Source organism: Bos indicus, chromosome 19, assembly GCF_029378745.1.
Source record: "Bos indicus isolate NIAB-ARS_2022 breed Sahiwal x Tharparkar chromosome 19, NIAB-ARS_B.indTharparkar_mat_pri_1.0, whole genome shotgun sequence".
NCBI lineage: Eukaryota > Metazoa > Chordata > Mammalia > Artiodactyla > Bovidae > Bos > Bos indicus.
In genome coordinates, this window is record NC_091778.1 from 47,699,886 (window position 1) to 47,720,930 (window position 21,045).

Here is a 21,045-nt window from a genome sequence, read left to right on the forward strand (position 1 = left end):
ATGTCATTTGATCAAGATTATCTATGTACATAATTTTAAGGATTATATAGCTCTATAAAGCTTGCTAGAAAAAAAAAGCAGCCTCTTGCCTAATCCTCCTCTCAGCTTCTCCAGAGGCAAAAATTTCAAATGTTTTAGCTGATTACTTGATATTTATCTTCATGACTGAAAATAGCATGTTTATATTGCTACTTGTTAATTTATAAAATTTTAGGTAGACAAAGTAAACTTCCTACTATTGATGCTGAAAGCTTGGCTTCTCTGCACCCATGCTGGATTGAATCTCAGAAACAGAGTATTGAGTGAAGCAGAAAAGAAAGCTTTATTGATTTGTCAGGCAAAAGGGGAACACAGTGGACTCCTGTCCTGAAAAACTATGTGTCCCAACCCAGGGGAGTTTGGTCAGGGCTTTTATAATAATGGTCCAGGAGTAGGGTCTCTGACAAAATTAGGGTGTGTATAGATGCTTTCAAATTGTGGTGCTGGAGAAGACTCTTGAGAGTCCCTTGGACAGCAAGGAGATCAAACCAGTCAATCCTAAAAGAAATCAGTCCTGAATATTCATTGGACGGACTGATGGTGAAGCTGAAGTTCTAGTACTTTGGCCACCTGATGCAAAGAGCCGACTCATTTGGAAACACCCTGATGCTGGCAAAGATTGAGGGCAGGAGGAGAGGGGGATGACAGAGGATGAGATGGTTGGATGGCATCACTGACTCAATGGACATGAGTTTGAGCAAACTCTCAAACTCTCTAAGTCCAGGGAGGCCTGGACTTAGCGACTGAGCAACAAACACCAGCGGGGCTTGCACTCCAGTAACCTTGTCTCAGGTGGTTGGTCTCCTATCTTGATTAGTTTCTATGATCCCTTTAGTCTTGCCTCTGATAGTTACTTGGCTGCTTCTCCCTTGATTGTTGTTGTTCAGTCGCTCAGTCATGTCCAACTCTTTGCAACCCCATGAACTGCAGCATACCAGGCTTCCATGTCCTTCACCATCTCCCAGAGTTTGCTCAGACTCATGTCCATCAAGTCCATGATGCCATCCAACAATCTCATCCTCTGTTGTCCCCTTCTCCTCCTGCCTTCAATCTTTCCCAGCATCAGGGTCTTTTCCAATGAGTCAGTGCTTTTGCATCAGGTGACCAAGTACTGGAGCTTCAGCTTCAGCATCAGTTCTTCCAATGAATATTCAAGGTTGATTTTCTTTAGGATTGACTGGTTGGATCTCCTTGCTGTCCAAGAGACTCTCAAGAGTCTTTTCCAGCATCACAGTTTGAAGGCATCAATTCTTTGGCACTTAGCCTTTTTTATCCCTGGCTCTCACATCTGTACATGATTACTGGAAAAACCATAGCTTAGACTATACAGACCTTTGTCAGCAAAGTAATGTCTCTGCTTTTTAATACACTGTCTAGGTTTCAGGGTAGGTCATGGAGGCTGGAATTTTGCCTGTGAGAAACCGGGGACACAAGGACTTCCATGCCTGGGGGGCCCACAGAGCCTCATTTGGTTTTACTGTTGAAAATAAGAATTTAGTTCTGTTTCATTTTCCCTGTCTGCACCACATCCACCTACTCTTCCTGAACCTATTAAGAAGAGATGGGAAGAATACACAGAAGAACTCTGCGAAAAAGATCTTCATAACCCAGATAACCACGAATGGGCAATTATTCATCTAGATCCAGACAGCCTGGAGTGCAAAGTCAAGTGGGCCTTAGGAAGCATCACTATGAACAAAGCTAGTGGAGGTGATGGCATTCCAGTTGAGCTGAGCTATTTCAAATCCTAATAGATGATGCTGTTAAAGTGCTGCATTCAATATGTCAGCACATTTGGAAAACTCAGCAGTGGCCACAGGGCTGGAAAAGATCAGTTTTCATTCCAATCCCAAAGAAAGGCAATGCCAAAGAATGTTCTAACTACCTCACAATTGCACTCATCTCACACACTAGCAAAGTAATGCTGAAAATTCTCCAAGGAAGGCTTTAATAGTATGTGAACTGAGAACTTCCAGATGTTCAAGCTGGATTTAGAAAAGGCAGAAGAACAAGAGATCAAATTGCCAACATCTGTTGGGTCATAGAAAAAGCAAGAGAATTCCAGAAAAAAACATCTACTTCTGCTTCATTGACTACTCTAAAGTCTTTGACTGTGTGGACCACAACAAATTGTGGAAAATTCTTAAAGAGACGGGATTACCAGACCATCTTACCTGCCTCCTGAGAAATCTGTATACAGGTAAAGAAGCAACAGTTAAAACTGGACACGGAACAATAGATTGGTTCCAAATTGGGAAAGGAGTGTGTCAAGGCTGTATATTGTCACCCTGCTTATTTAACTTATATGCAGAATATATCATGCAAAGTGCTGGGTTGGATGAACCACAATCTGGAATCAGGACTGCTGGGAGAAATATCAGTAACCTCAGATGTGCAGATGACACCAGGGTTATGGCAGAAAGTGAAGAGGAACTAAACAGCCTCTTGATGAAAGTGAAAGATGACACTGAAAAATTGACTTAAAACTCAACATTCAAAAAATGAAGATCATGGCATTTTGTCCCACCACTTCATGGCAAATAAATGGGGAAACAGTGACAGACTTTATTTTCTTGGGCTCCAAAATCACTGTAGATGGTGACTGCAGCCATGAAATTAAAAGATGCTTGTTCCTTGGAAGAAAAGCTATGACCAACCTGCTGCTGCTGCTAAGTCGCTTCAGTCGTGTCCGACTCTGTGCGACCCCATAGACGGCAGCCCACCAGGCTCCCCCATCCCTGGGATTCTCCAAGCAAGAACACTGGAGTGGGTTGCCATTTCCTTCTCCAATGCAGGAAAGTGAAAAGTAGAAGTGAAGTCGCTCTGTCGTATCTGACTCTTCGCTACCCAATGGACTGCAGCCTACCAGGCTCCTCCATCCATGGGAATTTCCAGGCAAGAGTACTGGAGTGGGGTGCCATTGCCTTCTCCAATGACCAACCTAGACAGCATATTAAAAAGCAGAGACATTACTTTGCTGACAATGGTCCATCTAGTTAAAGCTATGGTTTTTCCAGTAGTCATGTATGTATGTGAGAGTTGGACCATGAAGAAAGCTGAGCGCCAAAGAATTGATGCTTTTGAACTGTGGTGTTGGAGAAGACTCTTGAGAGTCCCTTGGACTGCAAGGAGATCCAACCAGTCCATCCTAAAGGAAATCAGTCCTGAATATTCATTGGAAGAACTGATGCTGAAACTGAAGCTCCAGTACTTGATCACCTGATGCAAAGAACTGACTCATTGGAAAAGACCCTGATGCTGGGAAAAATTGAAGGTGGGAGGGGAAGGGGAAAACAGAGGATGAGATTGTTGGATGGCATCACAGACTTGATGGTCATGAGTCTGAGCAAGCTCCAGGAGTTGGTGATAGACAGGGAAGCCTGGCATGCTTCAGTCCATGGGATTGCAAAGAGTCGGACAAGACTGAGTGACTGAACTGAACTGAAAGTTTTATGTGTAGTTACATTCCTAAATCTTTCTTCATTAACATTCTGGAAGAAGAATTTTCACTTCTTTCCCTGTATCAGATTCTGTACTCATGTTTGATTGGCAGTTTAAGTATAGAATTCTAGGTTGGAAATACATTTCCTTAGAATTTTTCTGTTTTCCAGTTTTCAGTGTTGCTGTCAAATCCACAATTCTTTTGATTCCTGACTTTTTGTATGTAACTGATTTTTTTCTTTGAAATTTTATAGAATAATTTCTTTACCTTTAGTGTTCTGAAATTTCATGATTATGTGCCTTGAAATGGATTGTTTTGGCAACAATTGTGTTGGGTACAGTATAATGTGATTCTGAGAAATTTAAGCAATTTGTTGATGATTTCCTTTCCTCTCTGAATCATTTATTACTCGGATACTTGACATCCTGGATGGATTCTCCTCTTTTTTTTTTTCTTTTTAAAAAAAACCTTTTTCTCTGTCATTTTTTGGTGAGATGTACTTAACTTTATCTTCCAACGCATGTGTTTAGGCTTTCATTTGTACTTTCAAGATTTCCAAGAATTTTTTTTCCCTTCTGAAAGTATGTTCTTTTAACATCTTCTTGTTACATGGATATTCCTATTGTTCCATGAACATAATATCTTCTGTTGTGCTAAGGATGATGTTTAAAATTTTTTCTTTTTCATTCATAGTGTTTTCTCCAAGTTATTTTTCTCTTATTTGGCCTTCATTTTAGAGGCATTCTCCAAATGTCTGGTGATCTTTGGTTGTCTGCTTATGATTGAGAATAATGAACTCAAAAGCTGTTTGGAAACTCTGAGACTGGGAGTGGAACTAGTTGACCATGGACTGAACACTCTAGAGTAGTGGTTCTTAACCAGAAGTGATTTTGGTTATCACTCTCCCACAGGAACATTTGGCAACATGTGGAGATGCTTTTTGGTCATTAAAACATGTATTACTGGCATTAAGTGATTAGAGGCCAAGGATGCTTTTGTTGACTTTTAAAAAAAAAAGCACAACCTAAAAGTTGAGAATTGTGTTTTCTTTGGGGCATTAATGAGGACTTAAGCCTGGGATACAGCCTTTCAGAAAGCTCTGAGGGACTATTCCAAAGACATAAGGGAGGAGCCAGGATATACAGGAGTTTTTGCAAAACTCCTAAAGAATTCATGTAATCAAATATCAAAACATTACTGCTCATTAAAGAAAATCCAGACATCTAAAGTTAATGAGTCTATTGCTTTTCTATGTATGGGAAGATGCAAGAGTCTGGGCTTAATGAAATTATTCCTTTGACATGCACTTTAACTATGTAGAGCCAATATTCTGTTTTTCTCCATCCTGAACCCACTCAGATGCACCATGGGGGTGGCTGCAGTGGCTGATGGCTTGATGGCCTCAACATCTTTTGTTTACTGATATGGTGGGTGATATTCTTTGTGTGCACTTTTACTCTTTTTTTTTTGGCTGTGTGGCATGTGGGATCCTAGTTCCCTGATCAGCAATTGAACCCATGCTCTCTGCTTTGGAAGTTCAGAGTCTTCCAAAGTCTTCAAAGTCCACTGGACCTTCAGGGAAGTCCCTACACACACTTCTAGATATCCCCTTCTCCTCCTCTTAATAAGGAATTGAAGTGAAGTGAAGTTGCTCAGTCGTGTCCGACTCTTTGCAACCCCATCAACTGTAGCCTACCAGGCTTCTCTGTCCATGGGATTTCCCAGGCAAAAGTGAGGAATCGTGTGTCCCCAAATGCCAATACTGCTAAGGTCAGGGCATCATGCCATAGGCAATCTGGCTGGAATTTTGCCTCGAAGATCCTTGATATCACCATCTTGAGGGTGTTTTTCCTTTCAAGATGGTCAGTGTTTTCAGAGAATCAGCTTCTAGTTTCCTTCTTGGAGGCTGTAAGTTATCTTGCCAGAGTTTCAGGTGTTTAATGAGACAAAAGAACTGGAATTCTTTTTATTCAGTGGTAATTGTCATGTAACCCTCCCTTTTCATTATCCAGATAATACCCTTACTCTCTTCTATGTTTTGTATTCCCTGACCCAGAGACCTTGTGTTTAACCCTCTCTGGTGAATTGTTAGTCTTCTGCTGGAAGGGGAGATCAGTACATGGCCATGAGAAGATATATGGGTGTGTGAAGGTTATCTAGGTATCTGATTACTGCTTAAACAGACTTTTAAACAATCCTTTATTTTCAGTTTTACTCTTTCCTTCACTTTCAGAAGTAACTAGATGCCACTAATTTAGGAGGTTTTGTGTTATGAATTGGGTTGTTGGCTTTTTCCTTCTGGTTTAGAATTCAGCCTTTTCCCATCTACTAAATTCATGCAGTTGTTTCTTTTCCTGTTCTTCTTCTTATGGATTTATGATATTTTAAGAATAATTTTAATGGAATTTTTGAAAGCTGTTCAATTTGCCATCATTACCTGAAAGTTTCAAAGTTTATTTTGAATTCTAATTTTGTCTCTGGTTTTACATATATTTTTCTTTTCCTGCATAGATATTACTGATAATCACATACCCACTCCCATGCATGATTCTCATCATTTATAATTTTTTCTGAATCTTTGCTGATTTTCTATAGGTTCTACTACTGTGAAAGGAGAATAGTGTTGAAATATATAATTGTGGATTTGTCTGTTTCTCCTTTCATTTTTGTTGGGCTTTGATTCATGCATCTTGAAGCTCTGTTAGTTTCATTCACATTTAGGATAGTTGTATCTTCTTGGCAAACTGGCTCTTTTATCATTATGTAATGTGTATGCAATCAATGGTAATTTTCTTTGCTCTGCAATTTACTTTTTCAAATATTAATAAAACTACTTCAGCTTTCTTTTAATTAGTGTTTACATGTATAGATTTTCTATCCTTTTCTTTTTACCTTCTTATATCATCATATCTGGGCTTCCCAGGTGGTTCAGTGGTAAAGAATCCACCTACCAAGCAGGAGATGTGAGTTCGATCCTTGGATCGGGAACATCCCCTGGAGAAAAAAATGGCAACCCACTCCAATATCTTTGCTGGAAATCCCATGGACAGAGGAGCCTGGCAGTCTTTAGTCCATGGGGTTGCAAAAGAGTCAGACATGACTTAGTGACTAGCAACAACAACTGTCCTCATATTTCAGGTATTTTGTAAACCACGTAGGGTTGGGTGAACGTGAATGTGAAAGTTGCTCAGTCGTGTCCGACTCTTTGCAACCCCATGGACTATACAATCCATGGAATTCTCCAGGCCAGAATACTGGAGTGGGTAGTCTTTCACTTCTCCAGGGAATCTTCCCAACCCAGGGATCGAACCTAGGTCTCCCGCATTGCAAGCGGATTCTTTACCATCTGAGCCACAAGGGATTTCAAGAATATTGGAATGGGTAGCCTATCCCTTCTCCGGCAGATCTTCCTGATGCAGGAATTGAGCTGGGGTCTTCTGCATTGTAGGTGGATTCTTTACCAACTGAGCTATCAGAGAAACCCCGTAGAATTGGGTGATGCTTTTATATTCATTCTTTTAATTCCTGTTTTTTAATTGGAGTGTCTAGGGCATTTTTGGAGAAGGCAATGGCACCCTACTCCAGTACTCTTGCCTGGAGAATCCCAGGGATGAGGGAGCTTGGTGGGCTGCCGTCTATGCGGTCGCACAGAGTCGGACACGACTGAAGTGACTTAGCAGTAGCAGGTCATTTTTACTTAATGTGATTAATTATATCAGATATAGGTAACCATGTTATTTCTTTTCTATTTTTTCCTCTCTTTTCCAACCTTTTCTACCTTCTTTTTTGGAAGTTTTTAAAAAATTCTTTAAAAAAATTTACCTATATATTTTTTTACCATATGTCTGCATTTTTCAGTAATTATTCTAAGGATTATAACATACATATTTAACCTTCAATTTAGTCAGTCAGTTCAGTCCCTCAGTCATGTCCAACTCTTTGCAACCCCATGGACTGCAGCACGCCAGGCTTCCCTGTCCACCAACTCCTGGAGCTTACTCAAACTCATGTCCATCGAGTCGGTGATGCCATCCAACCATCTCATCCTCTGTTGTCCCCTTCTCCTCCTGCCTTCAATCTTTCCCAGCATTAGGCTCTTTTCCAGTGAGTCAGTTCTTTGCATCAGGTGGCCAAATTATTGGAGTTTCAGCTTTAGCATCATTCTTTCCAATGAATATTCAGGACTGATTTCCTTTAGGATTGACTAGTTGGATCTCCTTACAGTCCAAGGGACCCTCAAGAGTCTTCTCCAACACCACAGTTCAAAAGCATCAATTCTTCTGTGCTCAGCTTTCTTTATAGTCCAACTCTCACATCCATACTTAACTACTGGGAAAACCATAGCTTTGACTAGATGGACCTTTGTTGGCAAAGTAATGTCTCTGCTTTTTAACTTGCTAAGTTGGTCATTGCTTTTCTTCCAAGAAACAAGCGTCTTTTAATTTCATGGCTGCAATCATCAGCTGCAGTGATTTTGGAGCCCAAGAAAATAAAGTCTGTCACTGTTTCCATTATTTCCCCATCTATTTGCCATGAAGTGATGGGACTGGATGCCATGATCTTAGTTTTCTGAATGTTGAGTTTTAAGCCAACTTTTTCACTTTCCTCTTTCACTTTCATCAAGAGGCTCTTTAGTTCTTTGCTTTCTGCCATAAGGGTGGTGTCTGTGCATATCTGAGATTATTGATATTTCTCCCGGCAGTCCTGATTCCAGCTTGTGCTTCATCCAGCCTGGCATTTCACATGATGTACTCTGCATATAAGTTAAATAAGCAGGGTATCTTTATTTAACCTTAAAGTATATGGAAATAAATATTTTACCACTTTCAAGTAAAATATAGAAATTTTACCAATGTGTAGGTCTTTTTACCTTCTGATTTTATGTTCTGATTTTCTTATGTATTACAACTACATTCTTGGAAAGCATACCAGATAATATAATGTTTCACTTTCAATGATTAAACATATTTTAAACTACCAAGAGGAGAGGAATAGTCATATTTAACCAAATTTTTGCCATTATATATTTTTCTTCTTTCATATTGACTGCTTACATGTCTTTTGAATATCATGCTTTTAATAATTTCAAAGGATTAAGCTTCTGTATGAAAAACTTCTTTTAATCATTTTTTTAAAAGAGCAGATCTACTAAAAATGAATTAGCTTTATTTTTCTTCATCTGAGAATATCTTTATTTTCTCTACTTTCTGAAGGATATTTTTATTGGATATAGGATTCTGAGTTGACAGTTATTTTCTTTTAACATTTTAAAATGTTCTTTTTACTTTTGACTTCCACAGTTTCTGAAAAGAAACCTGATGTTATCCAAATAATAAAGTACACTGTTTTTCTCTGACTGCTTTCAAGATACTTTCTTTTTTCTTTAGTTTTTAGCCATTTGATTATGATGCTTTGGGAGTGTGTTTTTTTGAGTTTATCCTTTTGGGGTTCACTGAACTTCTTGGATCTATTTTGCCAAACTTGCAATCTTCTGTCATTGTAACTTCAAATATTTGTTCTGCACCACATTTTCTCCCCTGCCTTCTTGAGACTGCAAAGACACAAATGTTAGCCCTCTTTGATGTTGTCACACAGAGCCTTGACACTTTGTTAATCTTGTTTTCATTCTTATTTACCTCTACTGTTTAAATTGAATAATTTCAACTAATGTGCCTTCAGTTTCATAAACTATCCCTCTGACATCTCCATTATGTTGTTGAACCTATCTGATTAATTTTTTTTACTTTAATTATTATATTTTTAAATTTTAAATTTCCAAATTTGGTTCTTCTTTATATCTTTTGTTTTCTGAGACTTTCTATCTTTCTGAGTGTTGGTTTTTTTTCACTGTAATTTGGAGCATTTTTTGAATAGATCCTTAGAAGTTTATTTATTTATTTGGCTGTGTTGGGTCTTAGTTGCAGCATGCAGGAGCTTCATTGCATCATGCAGGATCTTTCATTGTGGTGCATGGGCTCTCTAATTATGATGCTTAGGCTCAGTAGTTGTGGTACCTGGGCTTAGTTGCTCTGGTGTATGTGGGATCTTAGTTCTCAGGGATTGAACCTGTGTCCCCTGAATTGCAAGGCAGATTCTTAACCCCTGGACCACCTGGGAGCTCCTTGCTTGAAAGTTTTTATAAGGCAATTTCAATGTTTTTTTCAACTTGGTCTTGACATCAGTTGCTTGTCTTTTCCCATGCAAACTGAGATTTTCTTTGTTCTTCACATGTGAAGTGGTTTTGAATTATATCTTGGACATTTTGAAGATTAAGTTGTGAGACTGTGGGTCTAAAATTCTTTGAAAATTCTATGGAAAATGTTGAAATCTAGTTTTGGCAGGAATTTGACTCAATTTGGTTTAGGCCACAAATTTCAATTAATTTTCTGTGTTTTTCAGTTTCAATATCAGTTTGTTTTTCATAGCCTTTGCAGTGCTATTCAAATCTGTGTGTCATCCAGAGCCAAAGTGGAACTTGGGTAGTGGTCTATCCTGAAGTTTAGTTCTCAGAGTCATGGTGTATTGTTTAGGGCCAAATTCATGCATGTGCAGATCAGGGGTGAGTGCAAGAGTTTATAAGCAGCTTTATGAGATCATTTTCCTGAGATACTCCCTCTCCACAATCTATTTAGTACTTTTTAATCTCTGAGAGCTCTCATTTTTGTTTCTCTAGCTGAAAACAGTGATTTACTTAACAACACTCTGCTACACAGTTCTATATCAATGTTCATGTCTAAGGCCAAGTGGCCAAAGGACACAGAGAGAATAAAAGCAACTTGCTAATATATTCCTCTACTTTTTTGAATATATAAAATATGCTAATAATTACTGTGTTAATGTATTTGTATGATAGTTTTATGAGCTCTTCCATTTCTGAACCAGTTTCTATCAATTGATTTTTCTGCTCATTGTGGCTTATATTTTCCTATTATTTTGGATGCCTAGTAGTTTTTGATGGGATACGATACATTGTGAAGTTTATGTTATTTGCTGACTTTTGTAGCATTCCTTTAAATAGTGTTGGATTTTGTCCTGATGCAGTTGAGTTACTTGGAATCAGTTAGGTCCTTTGGAAGCTTGTTTTCTAAAGTTTTTTAAGGGTGATCTCAGAGCAGCTTTTAATGCTAATTTAGCTCCACTACTAAGGTAGCATTCTTCAGATGATTCTACTAGATGTCCCATATATTATAAGATCTTTCTGCTTTGGTTGGTGAGATCATAAATTATTCTTAGGAATTGTTCTACCTATAATTTTATGGTAATTCTTTCCTTGTTATTAGGTCATGCTCTCTCATGTATGTACAGATCAGTACTCAGCCAAAGTGTCAAGCAGACCCCTTCACTGATCTCCAGAGCTCAGCAGTTCTGTTTTCTCTTTGCTCTCATATTCTAGCCTCTTTGGCCTTCCTAATCTCTTCTCTCTACTCATTCAGACCAGTGGGCTCTATTTAGGTTTTACTTTCCTGTGCTGTGGAAACTGTCCAGACAGTAAGCTAGTGCAGTGGTAGGGCTCAGCTCATTTGTTACCCTTCTTTAAAGGATTACTGTCCTATGCTACCTCTTGTCTGATGTCTGAAAATTGTTCTTTTTCACATATCTTGTCCAGTTTTTCAGTTGCTTAAAGTTGGAGGGTAAAGTTAGTTCCTATTATGATGTCTTGGCCAATAGCAGAAATGTCAAAGATTTTGTTTTTTTACCCTATTCCTTTTTGAGAGGTAGCACTTAGAGGTCAATGTCTTTATCTTCAAGGATTTCTAGACTTTTTATACATAAAACTAATAAAATGTTATATGTCAATTACCAAAAAAAAAAAAAAATAATAATAATAATAAAATAATTTTAAGTTTCTAAATTTTTAAAGGAGAAGACAATGGCACTCCACTCCAGTACTGTTGCCTGGGAAATCCCATGGATGGAGGAGCCTGGTAGGCTACAGTTCATGGGATCGCTAAGAGTCGGACACGACTGAGTGACTTCACTTTTACTTTTCACTTAAAATCCAAACACTTTCCTTCAGTTGTTCATTGTAATACACCCTAAGCTAAGAAACTTTTTTTTTTCCTCTAAATGAAATGTCTTCATAATCAATATTGTATTGCTACTCTATTAGAAGTCTCTTGTTTTCTTTGGTTTTATAGGAACTTGATGCTCTCATGGAATTATTTTGAGGGTCAAGTGTTATAACATTTGATATATTTTTAAATGTGTTATTCAAATGCAAGGTACTATTCTGAGCCATGGGATGGATTTTGTAAATGAAGCCCCAACTTGGATATTAATATTTTTATAAAAACTTTATTTTATGTATGAAGTTACTAACCTCCTGCAAATGCTGCAAATTTTTAAGAGGGTTATTATTTTACTGTCTTACTTTAGGAGAGTATCATTTTATTTATAAAGTGTTCTAACTTTTTAAATATTTAAAAATTTCCCTTTACAACTTCTTCATATTTCTGCACCCTCGTAACTAAGGGATTTGTATCTGTATTGGTTTATTAGTCTATTATCTTTCTGAATTGGGAAAGAGTAAGGAATGAGAACCATGTACTTCAGTAGGCTTTTGCTTTAGATTCAGTGTTGCTATGAATAGTGTTGGATGGAAGTATTTAACTATATTAAACCAGTAGATTATATTTAACCTAGTCAATAGTTAACCTTTTGGTCATCAGCTGTATTAGTTATTAACTTCATCTGATGTATTTGAGCAAATGATAATGTCTTGAAAAGTTTTCATGAGGACGTAAGTATTGTTTTTAAAAGGCTTTACAAATTGTACAGGTAAATGAATTAATGGATGTTTCTTTTGCTTAGCAATTATGGAAGGAACAGCCTTGGATGAAGCTACTTCAAGAAAGTTATCAAATGTGTCAGGATGCTATCCACAATATAGGAAGAAAAGCATTTTATCTTCTGGACTGTCTGAATCATCATTATTCCAAAAGTCAAATACAAAGAGCCTCCAAAATCATAAAATTATGAGTGAGAATGATGACTATGAATTTAAAAGACCAAAAAATATTTTGCAAATAAGAAAATTCCAGGATGAGATTGATAGCAGTGATATAGAATTCCAGGAACCATATTCAAAGGATGGCATGAACTTTAAGAAAAGTTCAGAGAAAGTTGAAATTCATGACTCAAAGTCTAAACCACAAGACTTGAAGCATGTTTCAGGCCTCAAAAAGTCCCTGGATAAAAGTGATATTTTTAGTATCCCAAAACTTCAGAAGCCAGCTGTGAGAAGGAGCTCTAGTCTTCTAAAACAAGTTTCATCTAAGGAAAAAACTGCAATTAATGCTCTGGGTCAGTATCATATATGTAAGACAACATCTGGGCCCTTTAGTTATTATAGATATGAGCTGAAGTAAGCAATTATTAGATAGTTGTAGGCATTTCAATTGTCAATACTCTGGATAACCATCACTTTTGGAATTCAGGCCAGGGATACAATACTGTGGTTTTGATAGCAGTTCCTTTCCAGATGCTCCCTTTTTAAGGGGAGCATGAGTTTGAGTGAACTCCGGGAGTTGGTGATGGACAGGGAGGCCTGGCGTGCTGCAATTCATGGGGTCGCAAAGAGTCGTACACAACTGAGCGACTGAACTGAACTGAACTGAACTTGGGCTGAGAAGTTTATTCAGTGATTAATTGGAATCACTCAAGTTCAGAGGATGAGATGGTTGGATGGCATCACTGACTCAATGGACATGAGTTTGAGTAAATTCCAGGAGATGGTGAAGGATAGGGAAGCCTGGTGTGCTGCAGTCTGTGGGGTTGCAGAGAGCCAGACATGGCTTAGCAACTGAACAAGTTCCCGAGAAAGTAGAGGGCCTATTTTCCTTTGGAAATGCTTTTTTTTTGGTCATTTATTTAACCAATTATATATGAAGTCTATGTGAAATTTTTGCTCAGAGTTCCATAATTTAAATTTACGATATCCATAGTACTTCAGGTATTCTTTTTTTTTTTTTCTTAATTTTAATTGGAAGGTAATTACAATATTGTGATTTTTTTTGCCATACATTCACATGAATCAGCCATGGGTGTACAGTGTGTTCCCATCCTGAATCCCCCTCCCACCTCCCTCCCCATCCCATCCCTCAGGGTCATCCCAGTGCACTAGCCCTGAGCACCCTGTCTCATGAATCGAACCTGGACTGGAGATCTATTTCACACATGATAATATACATGTTTCAATGCTATTCTCTCAAATCATCCCACCCTCGCCTTCTCCCAGAGTCCAAAAGTCTGTTCTTTACATCTGTGTCTCTTTTGCTGTCTTGCATATATGGTCATCATTACCATCTTTCTAAATTCCATATATATGCGTTAATGTACTGTATTGGTGTTTTTCTTTCTGACTTACTTCACTCTGTATAATAGGCTCCAGTTTCATCCACCTCATTAGAAGTGATTCAAATGCATTCTTTTTAATAGCTGAGTAATATTCCATTGTGTATATGTACCACAACTTTCTTATCCATTTGTCTGCTGATGGGCATCAATTTGCTTCCATGTCCTGGCTATTGTAAACAGTGCTGTGATGAACATTGGGGTATACGTGTCTCTTTCAGTTCTGGTTTCCTCCGTGTGTATGCCCAGCAGTGGGATTGCTGGGTTGTATGGCAGTTCTATTTCCAGATTTTTAAGGAATCTCCACACTGTTCAGGTATTATTTCTTATGGATGTGGGAATATCAAGAGAAAATAATTAATAGTATACATCTCAGATCCCTAAGGCTTTATGATATTCCTCAAAGATGAGCAGTGACTTCCCAGCCAGAGTATGTTTTTCTCTTATGTACTACTTATATCATGGAAGTATTGTGTATGTGCATGCATGCTTAGTCACTTCAGTCATGTCCAACTCTTTGCAACACTATGGACCATAACCCACCAGGCTTCTCTGTCCATGGGCTTCTCCAAGGAAGAATGCTGGAGTGGGTTGCCATGTCCTTCTCCAGGGACATATTGTGTAAGGAACCCACTTAAACACTCCTTTCTGTAGACCTCAGCTGGAGTTAATTTATATTTGTTTTATTTCAAGAAATTTACCAGCCTTTAAAAATTATATTTAGTACTGACTGTAGTTGTTAAGATGAATGCTTTGTGAATCATTAGTGATTCTTATTCCCTGGTGGCTCAGATGTTAACAAATCTGCCTGCAGTGCAGGAGACCTGGGTTCAATCCCTGGGTCAAAAAGACCCCCTGGAGAAGGGAATGGCAACCCACTCCAGTATTCTTGCTTGGAGAATCCATGGACAGAGGAGTCTGGTGGGCTACCATCCACAGGGTCGCAAAGAGTTGAACACGATGGAGCGACTAACACACACACATGCATGCTTCTAATAACTCAGTTGAAAAAGGAGTGTTATCTATTAAGGAGGCATAAAGATGTTTATTCTGATTCCTTTACTGATGCACTGCTTTTATGCCATGCCTTATTTCTGTCTCTGAGTTTTCTTGTATTTCATTAAGAATTAAAGCCCTGATTAAGGGAATAATGGAGTAGCAGGCATTTAGCCAGTGGGTAGAACAGGATTGTGGTCGAAAGTGGTTATCTACCTTGCTGGTATCACTAAAATCAAATGATTTCACCTACCACTGTCATACTTAGCATTCTGTATTTGGAAAAGGATAAAATAGTTTATCTCATACAACTTCTCCAAATAAACTGATGATGATTGAGCATCTGTGAAATGTGACTGCCACTTGATTTACATTTAAAAAACATTTAACATTTTTCATTATTAAATAATTTTAAATTCATAAGAATTACACAGAAATGAAAACATTTCTACATACTCTTCATCTAACGTTCTGACCTATTAATATCTTATATAACCACAGTATAACAAAAAACTGGAAAATTAACACTGATACAACAATATTTACTAATATAGGACCTTATTAAAAATTTGACTGTTTTTCTATGAATGTCCTGTTTCTGATCCAGAATCTCATTCAGGACCACATGTTACACTTAGTTGTCATGTGTCCTAGTCTCCTTCAATCTGGGATGGTATTTCAATATTTCATGACCTTGATACTTTGGAAGAGCATTGACTAGTTGTTTTGTGTAGTGTCCCTCATTTTGGGTTTTCTTGTATTTCTTCATGAATAAATTCAGGGTATACATTTTTGCCAGGATACAACAGAGGTGATATTTTTCCCATTTCAGTACATTATATTAGGAAGCTCATTACGGTCATGTGTGTCTGCTAGAATTTTATAATTTTGAAGGTCGTGAACTGAAAAATGGTAGGTAAAGTGATAGGATGGGAGAGAACTCCCAATTTTGTCTGAAATCTTGAAATTTAAACATGACACATTGATGTTTTGATCTCTTGGACTCCTTCATTATATTTTAATCAGAAACAAGCTGCAGGGAATTCCTCGGCAGTCCAGTGGTTGGGACTCTGTGCTTTCACAGCTAAATGTCTGGGTTCAGTCCCTGTTTGGGGAATTAAGATCTACAAGCTGTGTGATATGGCCCCCCACCAAACAAAGAATCAAACCTCATTGGCTGGGCCACTGGAACAGATTGATCCTCCAAACAAATAGTTTATAAATGTTCATAGAATTTCAAGACAGTTTTGTGTTTGAGCTGTAAGAGAAACATTAGGTATAATGTAAGATACAACATAAATATGAAGAGTTTTAAGGTGGTATTAAGTAAAACTTGATTTCTGATTATAAGAAAAAGACTTTAGCTGCCAATTATTGCTAAGACACATAAATTATGTTGCTGAATAGTCTTCCACATTTTGTATATTTAGGAAATGTCTGTGAAACTATCAAAAAACTCCAAGAAAATTACATAGATGCAGAAGAACTTCAGTCCATTTTGCCTTCAATAGGAATTACTTTATCAGATAAAGAATTCAAGAAGATTGTGACCGAAACTGCTAGAAATGGTGAGAGACTGATAATATCAAACTTTTTGAAAAAAAATTAGATAGTTTTACATGATATTATTAAATGTTGGAGTAAGATCTCTCAACTGGGAATGGAATGGGTCATTCTAAAGAAGATTCAGAAAGAACAAACAAAAATTGGAAGTAGTTATATATAAAATAGGTAACTAATAAGGACCAACTGTATAGCACAGAGAACTTCACTCAGTACTCTGTAATGACCTATATGGGAAAATAATCTAAAAAAAGTGGATATATGTATTACTAATTCACCTTGCTGTAGAGCAAAAACTATTAATAACACAAGGTTGTAAATCAACTATACACCAGTATATACATATATTTTAAAATTGAGAGTAGTAAAAAATGATTTCTGGGAAATTTGATGTAATAGATTGATTTGGAGGGTCTAGGTAGGTCTTTTGTATTTCAGAATTCTTTCTGTAAGGTTCTTCATCACTTGTCCTAGCTGTGTCTTCTAGTGTGGGACAGATCCTGGGGAAAGCTTATCTAGTTATAGAAGAGAGGTTCAAGTAGCAAGACTGCGATACCCCAAAGGTTCAAAAATCTCTCAGTAAATAGCCTAGGGAGTCCAAGGAGAAATAATTGGAGATTCTAAAATGTAGAGGGAGTACTGTAGCTAGGAATTTAGGGCTAGTGATACTTAATCAAGGCAAGCAGTTATTAAATAGCATCTAGGAATAAAATAGCATATCTCACTCACCAGCCTAAGTTTAGGGCAGAGTTTGAGTTTCTAAGAAAGGTTTTTGTGTTAGAGAAGTTGCTTTATCATTAAGTAAGAATTTTCCACAGCAAAAGTTCAGTTGAAAAGAGGGCATAGGCAACATTTTGCGAAAAGACTGACAGAAATAACATTAGAAGTGAATTATTAGACCCTGAGCAAAACTGTTAGGTAAGGCAAATAAGAAAGAAGGTTTGATTTTTAAAAAAAAATCTAAGGAGTAGAGATCAGAGTAAATGGTTACCAGGGGTAAGTGTTGGGGGTGGAACAAAATGGGTAAAAGGGATCAATTGTATGATAACAGATGGAAACTACATTTTTGGTAGTGAGCACACTGTAGCGTATATTGAGGTAGAAATATACATGTAATGCTGTAGATGAATATTACCTTAATACAAAATAAATTTTAAAAAATCTAAAGGGTAGAAGCCACTAAATTTTTTCAGCCTGTTTTCTGATTATCAGGATTAGTATGAACACTGTGAAAGGTTTGTACCTAAAATAGGTGTTGTTTGGACTAGCTGGATACTGGGGGTAGGGATTGGGGATATGTGGGTCTGTTAGGGCTGGTTAGCATTGTCATGGTATCAGTGGACAGCATATTGGTTGACTGGGTTTTCATAATTATGTGAAATAGACTCATTAGCTTTCTCATGGTCCATCTCTTTGGGCACCTTTCCTTTTTCCTGTATCTATCAAGAACTGAGTACCTAACCCTGTCCTTTGCACTTTATAATAAACATTGAAAAAGCAGGGACTGTGTCTTACTTACTTTGGTGTCCTTGGTGCCTAGCATAGTTCTTGGCACTAATATACTCTCAGTGATTGTTGAAATGAAATGAACAGACCTAATTTAGAAAGACTCATCTAGGGAGACAGGCTATGTAGAAGAAATAAGCTGATGATTAAGTGAAGGTAAGTATTTTTTTTCATAGTTGTATTAAAATGTGAATTTGCCTTTTACACAAAAGTATGGCAACCCACTCCAGTGTTCTCGCCTGGAGAATCCTAGGGACGGGGGAGCCTGGTGGGCTGCTGTCTATGGGGTCGCACAGAGTTGGACACAACTGAAGTGACTTAGCAGCAGCAGCAGCAGCATAATAGAATGTATCGTCTCAACTTTTTATTTTACAGAAAACGGAATGGTGAAATTAGATGACTTTGTGAGTGCTGTCTCTAAAGAGCAAAATCTTCCTGAATATGATGGTAGGTAGGAAGTTTATTTTAAAGTCATTTGAGGAAAGAGCAGTTAGGTTGAGGAGAATTAGGTTCAATGAACTGAATTTGCTTTTTTATGTACTAATAATTACAAAACCTTTAACAAGCCATTGGCAGTTTTTTAAAAACTTTACGTATCATGGTACTAAGAATTAACTTGCTTACTTCACAGAATTGTTATGTGGATTTTATGAACTGGAGAGTGCTATACCCATGTACAGTAATGATAATGATAATGAGGAGGTCAAATAGGTAATTAGCTCCATTATTAGCTATTGATGAATGATTTACTTTTTTAAGGAGGAACTTGTTTGAATCAAATACTTTGGTTTATCTTTGTTTTAGAACATTAAAAAAGAAACAGTTCTATTGAGGTAAAATTTACATACATAGAATCTCCCATGCACTGATTTACAAATTTATAGTCACACCACAATCTAGTTTTTTATTATTTGCAATATTTTAATGTTTTATATAAATAATTAATTTTTTTCTGTGAGATTAAAAAGCAATGAAAGTTATGAAGGCATGCTGTTTTATTTCCTTCTGTTTATTCATATGCTTAAAAAGAAGTTAACTTTCTGTCTCTCCTTAAAGACTTCTCAGATAAGAAAAAATTAATCCAAAGGAAGAAACTTCCTTTTATACCTAGATGAAGAATCTCATGTTAAAAGCTATATTATCATTTGTCATTTCTGGTTAATATAAGTGCTTAAATCTCTGGATTCCTTCAAGATGCTAGTAGTAAATCGGTTTCTTGAATGCTTCACCATGCAATCATTCATTCACAAATTCAATCATTCTTTCATTGCTATTTTGTGAAGTAGTGTCTGTCTTGGTCATAGCTGACTCTTTGCTCTGGGTCTTTGTTGTGGTGCACAGGCTTTTTTTAGTTGTGACGAGTGGGCTTTTGTTGTGGCGCATAGGCTTTTTCTAGTTGCAGTGCACGTGGGTTTAGTTGCTCCACAGCATATGGGATCTTAGTTCCCTGACCAGGGATTGAACCTGTATCTCCTGCACTGGAAGGCAGATTCTTAGCCACTGGACCACCAGGCAAGTCTCACCATCTTACCAATTTTTAAATGTACATTTCAGTAATTTTAGTTTTAAGTGCATTCACATTGTTGTGCAACCAATCTCCAGAGCTTTTTATCTTACAAAATTGAAACTCTTATCAGTTCAGTTCAGTTCAGTTGCTGAGTCCTGTCCGACTCTTTGCAACCCCATGGACTGCAGCATGCCAGGCTTCCCTGTCCATCACTGTCTCCTGGCATTTGCCTCCCTGTCCATCACCAATTCCCAGAGTTTACTCACTCATGTCCATCGAGTCAGTGATGTCATCCAACCATCTCATCCTCTGTTGTCCCCTTCTCCTCCTGCCTTCAATCTTTCCCAACATCAGGGTCTTTTCAAATCAATCAGTTCTTTGCATCAGGTGGCAAAGTGTATTGGAGTTTCAGCTTCAGCATCAGTCCTTCCAATGAATATTCAGAACTGATTTCCTTTAGGATGGACTGGTTGGATCTCCTTGCAGTCCAAGGGACTCTCAAGAGTCTTCTCCAGCACCACAGTTCAAAAGCATCAATTCTTTGGTGCTCAGCTTTCTTTATAGTCCAACTCTTACATCCATACATGACTACTGGAAAAACCAGAGCTTTTACCAGATGGACCTTTGTTGGCAAAGTAATGTCTCTGCTTTTTAATACATTGTCTAGGTTGGTCATAACTTTTCTTCCAAGAATCAAGTGTCTTTTAATTTCATGGCTGCAGTCACCATCTGCAGTGATTTTGGAGCCCCGCCACCCAAATAAAGTCTGTCACTGTTTCCATTGTTTCTCCATCTATTTGCCATGAAGTGATGGGACCAGATGCCATGATCTTAGTTTTCTGAATGTTGAGTTTTAAGCCAACTTTTTCACTCTCCTCTTTCACTTTCATCAAGAGGCTCTTTAGTTCTTCTTCACTTTCTGCCGTAAGGGTGGTAACATCTGCACATCTGGGGTTATTGATATTTCTCCCAGCAATCTTGATTCCAGCTTGTGCTTAATCTGTATACCAGTTATATCTATATACCGATACCAGTTAAATAAAAATTACCCATCCTTGACCCTCCATCTCTGGAAATCATCATTCTACAATACTTTCTGTTTTTGTGAATTTGTTCACTTGAGATACCCTAGTAGAATCATACAGCATTTGTCTTTCTGTGACTGGCTTATTTTGTTTGTCATAATGCCCTCAAGATCTGTGTTGTAGCATGTATCAGAATTTCCTTCCTTTTTCATGTTGAATAATATTCCCCTGTGGACCTAACAGAAGCAGAAGATTTTTTTTTTAATTTTATTTTATTTTTAAACTTTATAATATTGTATTAGTTTTGCCAAATATCGAAATGAATCCACCACAGGTATACCTGTGTTCCTCATCCTGAACCCTCCTCCCTCCTCCCTCCCCACACCCTCCTTCTGGGTCATCCCAGTGCACCAGCCCCAAGCATTCAGTATCGTGCATCGAACCTGGACTGGCGACTAGTCTCATACATGATATTATACATGTTTCAATGCCATTCTCCCAAATCTCCCCACCCTCTCCCTCCCCCACAGAGTCCGTAAGACTGATCTATATATCAGTGTCTCTTTTGCTATCTCGTACACAGGGTTATTGTTACCATCTTTCTAAATTCCATA

At 37.7% G+C, this 21,045-nt stretch overlaps 1 protein-coding gene across 1 annotated transcript in view; it reads left to right on the top strand.

The window, feature by feature from the left end:
* Positions 1-21,045, top strand: part of EFCAB13 (EF-hand calcium binding domain 13) — a 102,907-nt gene that overhangs the window by 56,256 nt on the left and 25,606 nt on the right. Inside the window, exons 11-13 of the mRNA XM_070774454.1 lie at positions 12,293-12,784; positions 16,261-16,398; positions 18,275-18,346. Coding sequence (XP_070630555.1) covers positions 12,293-12,784; positions 16,261-16,398; positions 18,275-18,346 — 702 coding nt within the window. The remainder of the gene's footprint in view (positions 1-12,292; positions 12,785-16,260; positions 16,399-18,274; positions 18,347-21,045) is intronic.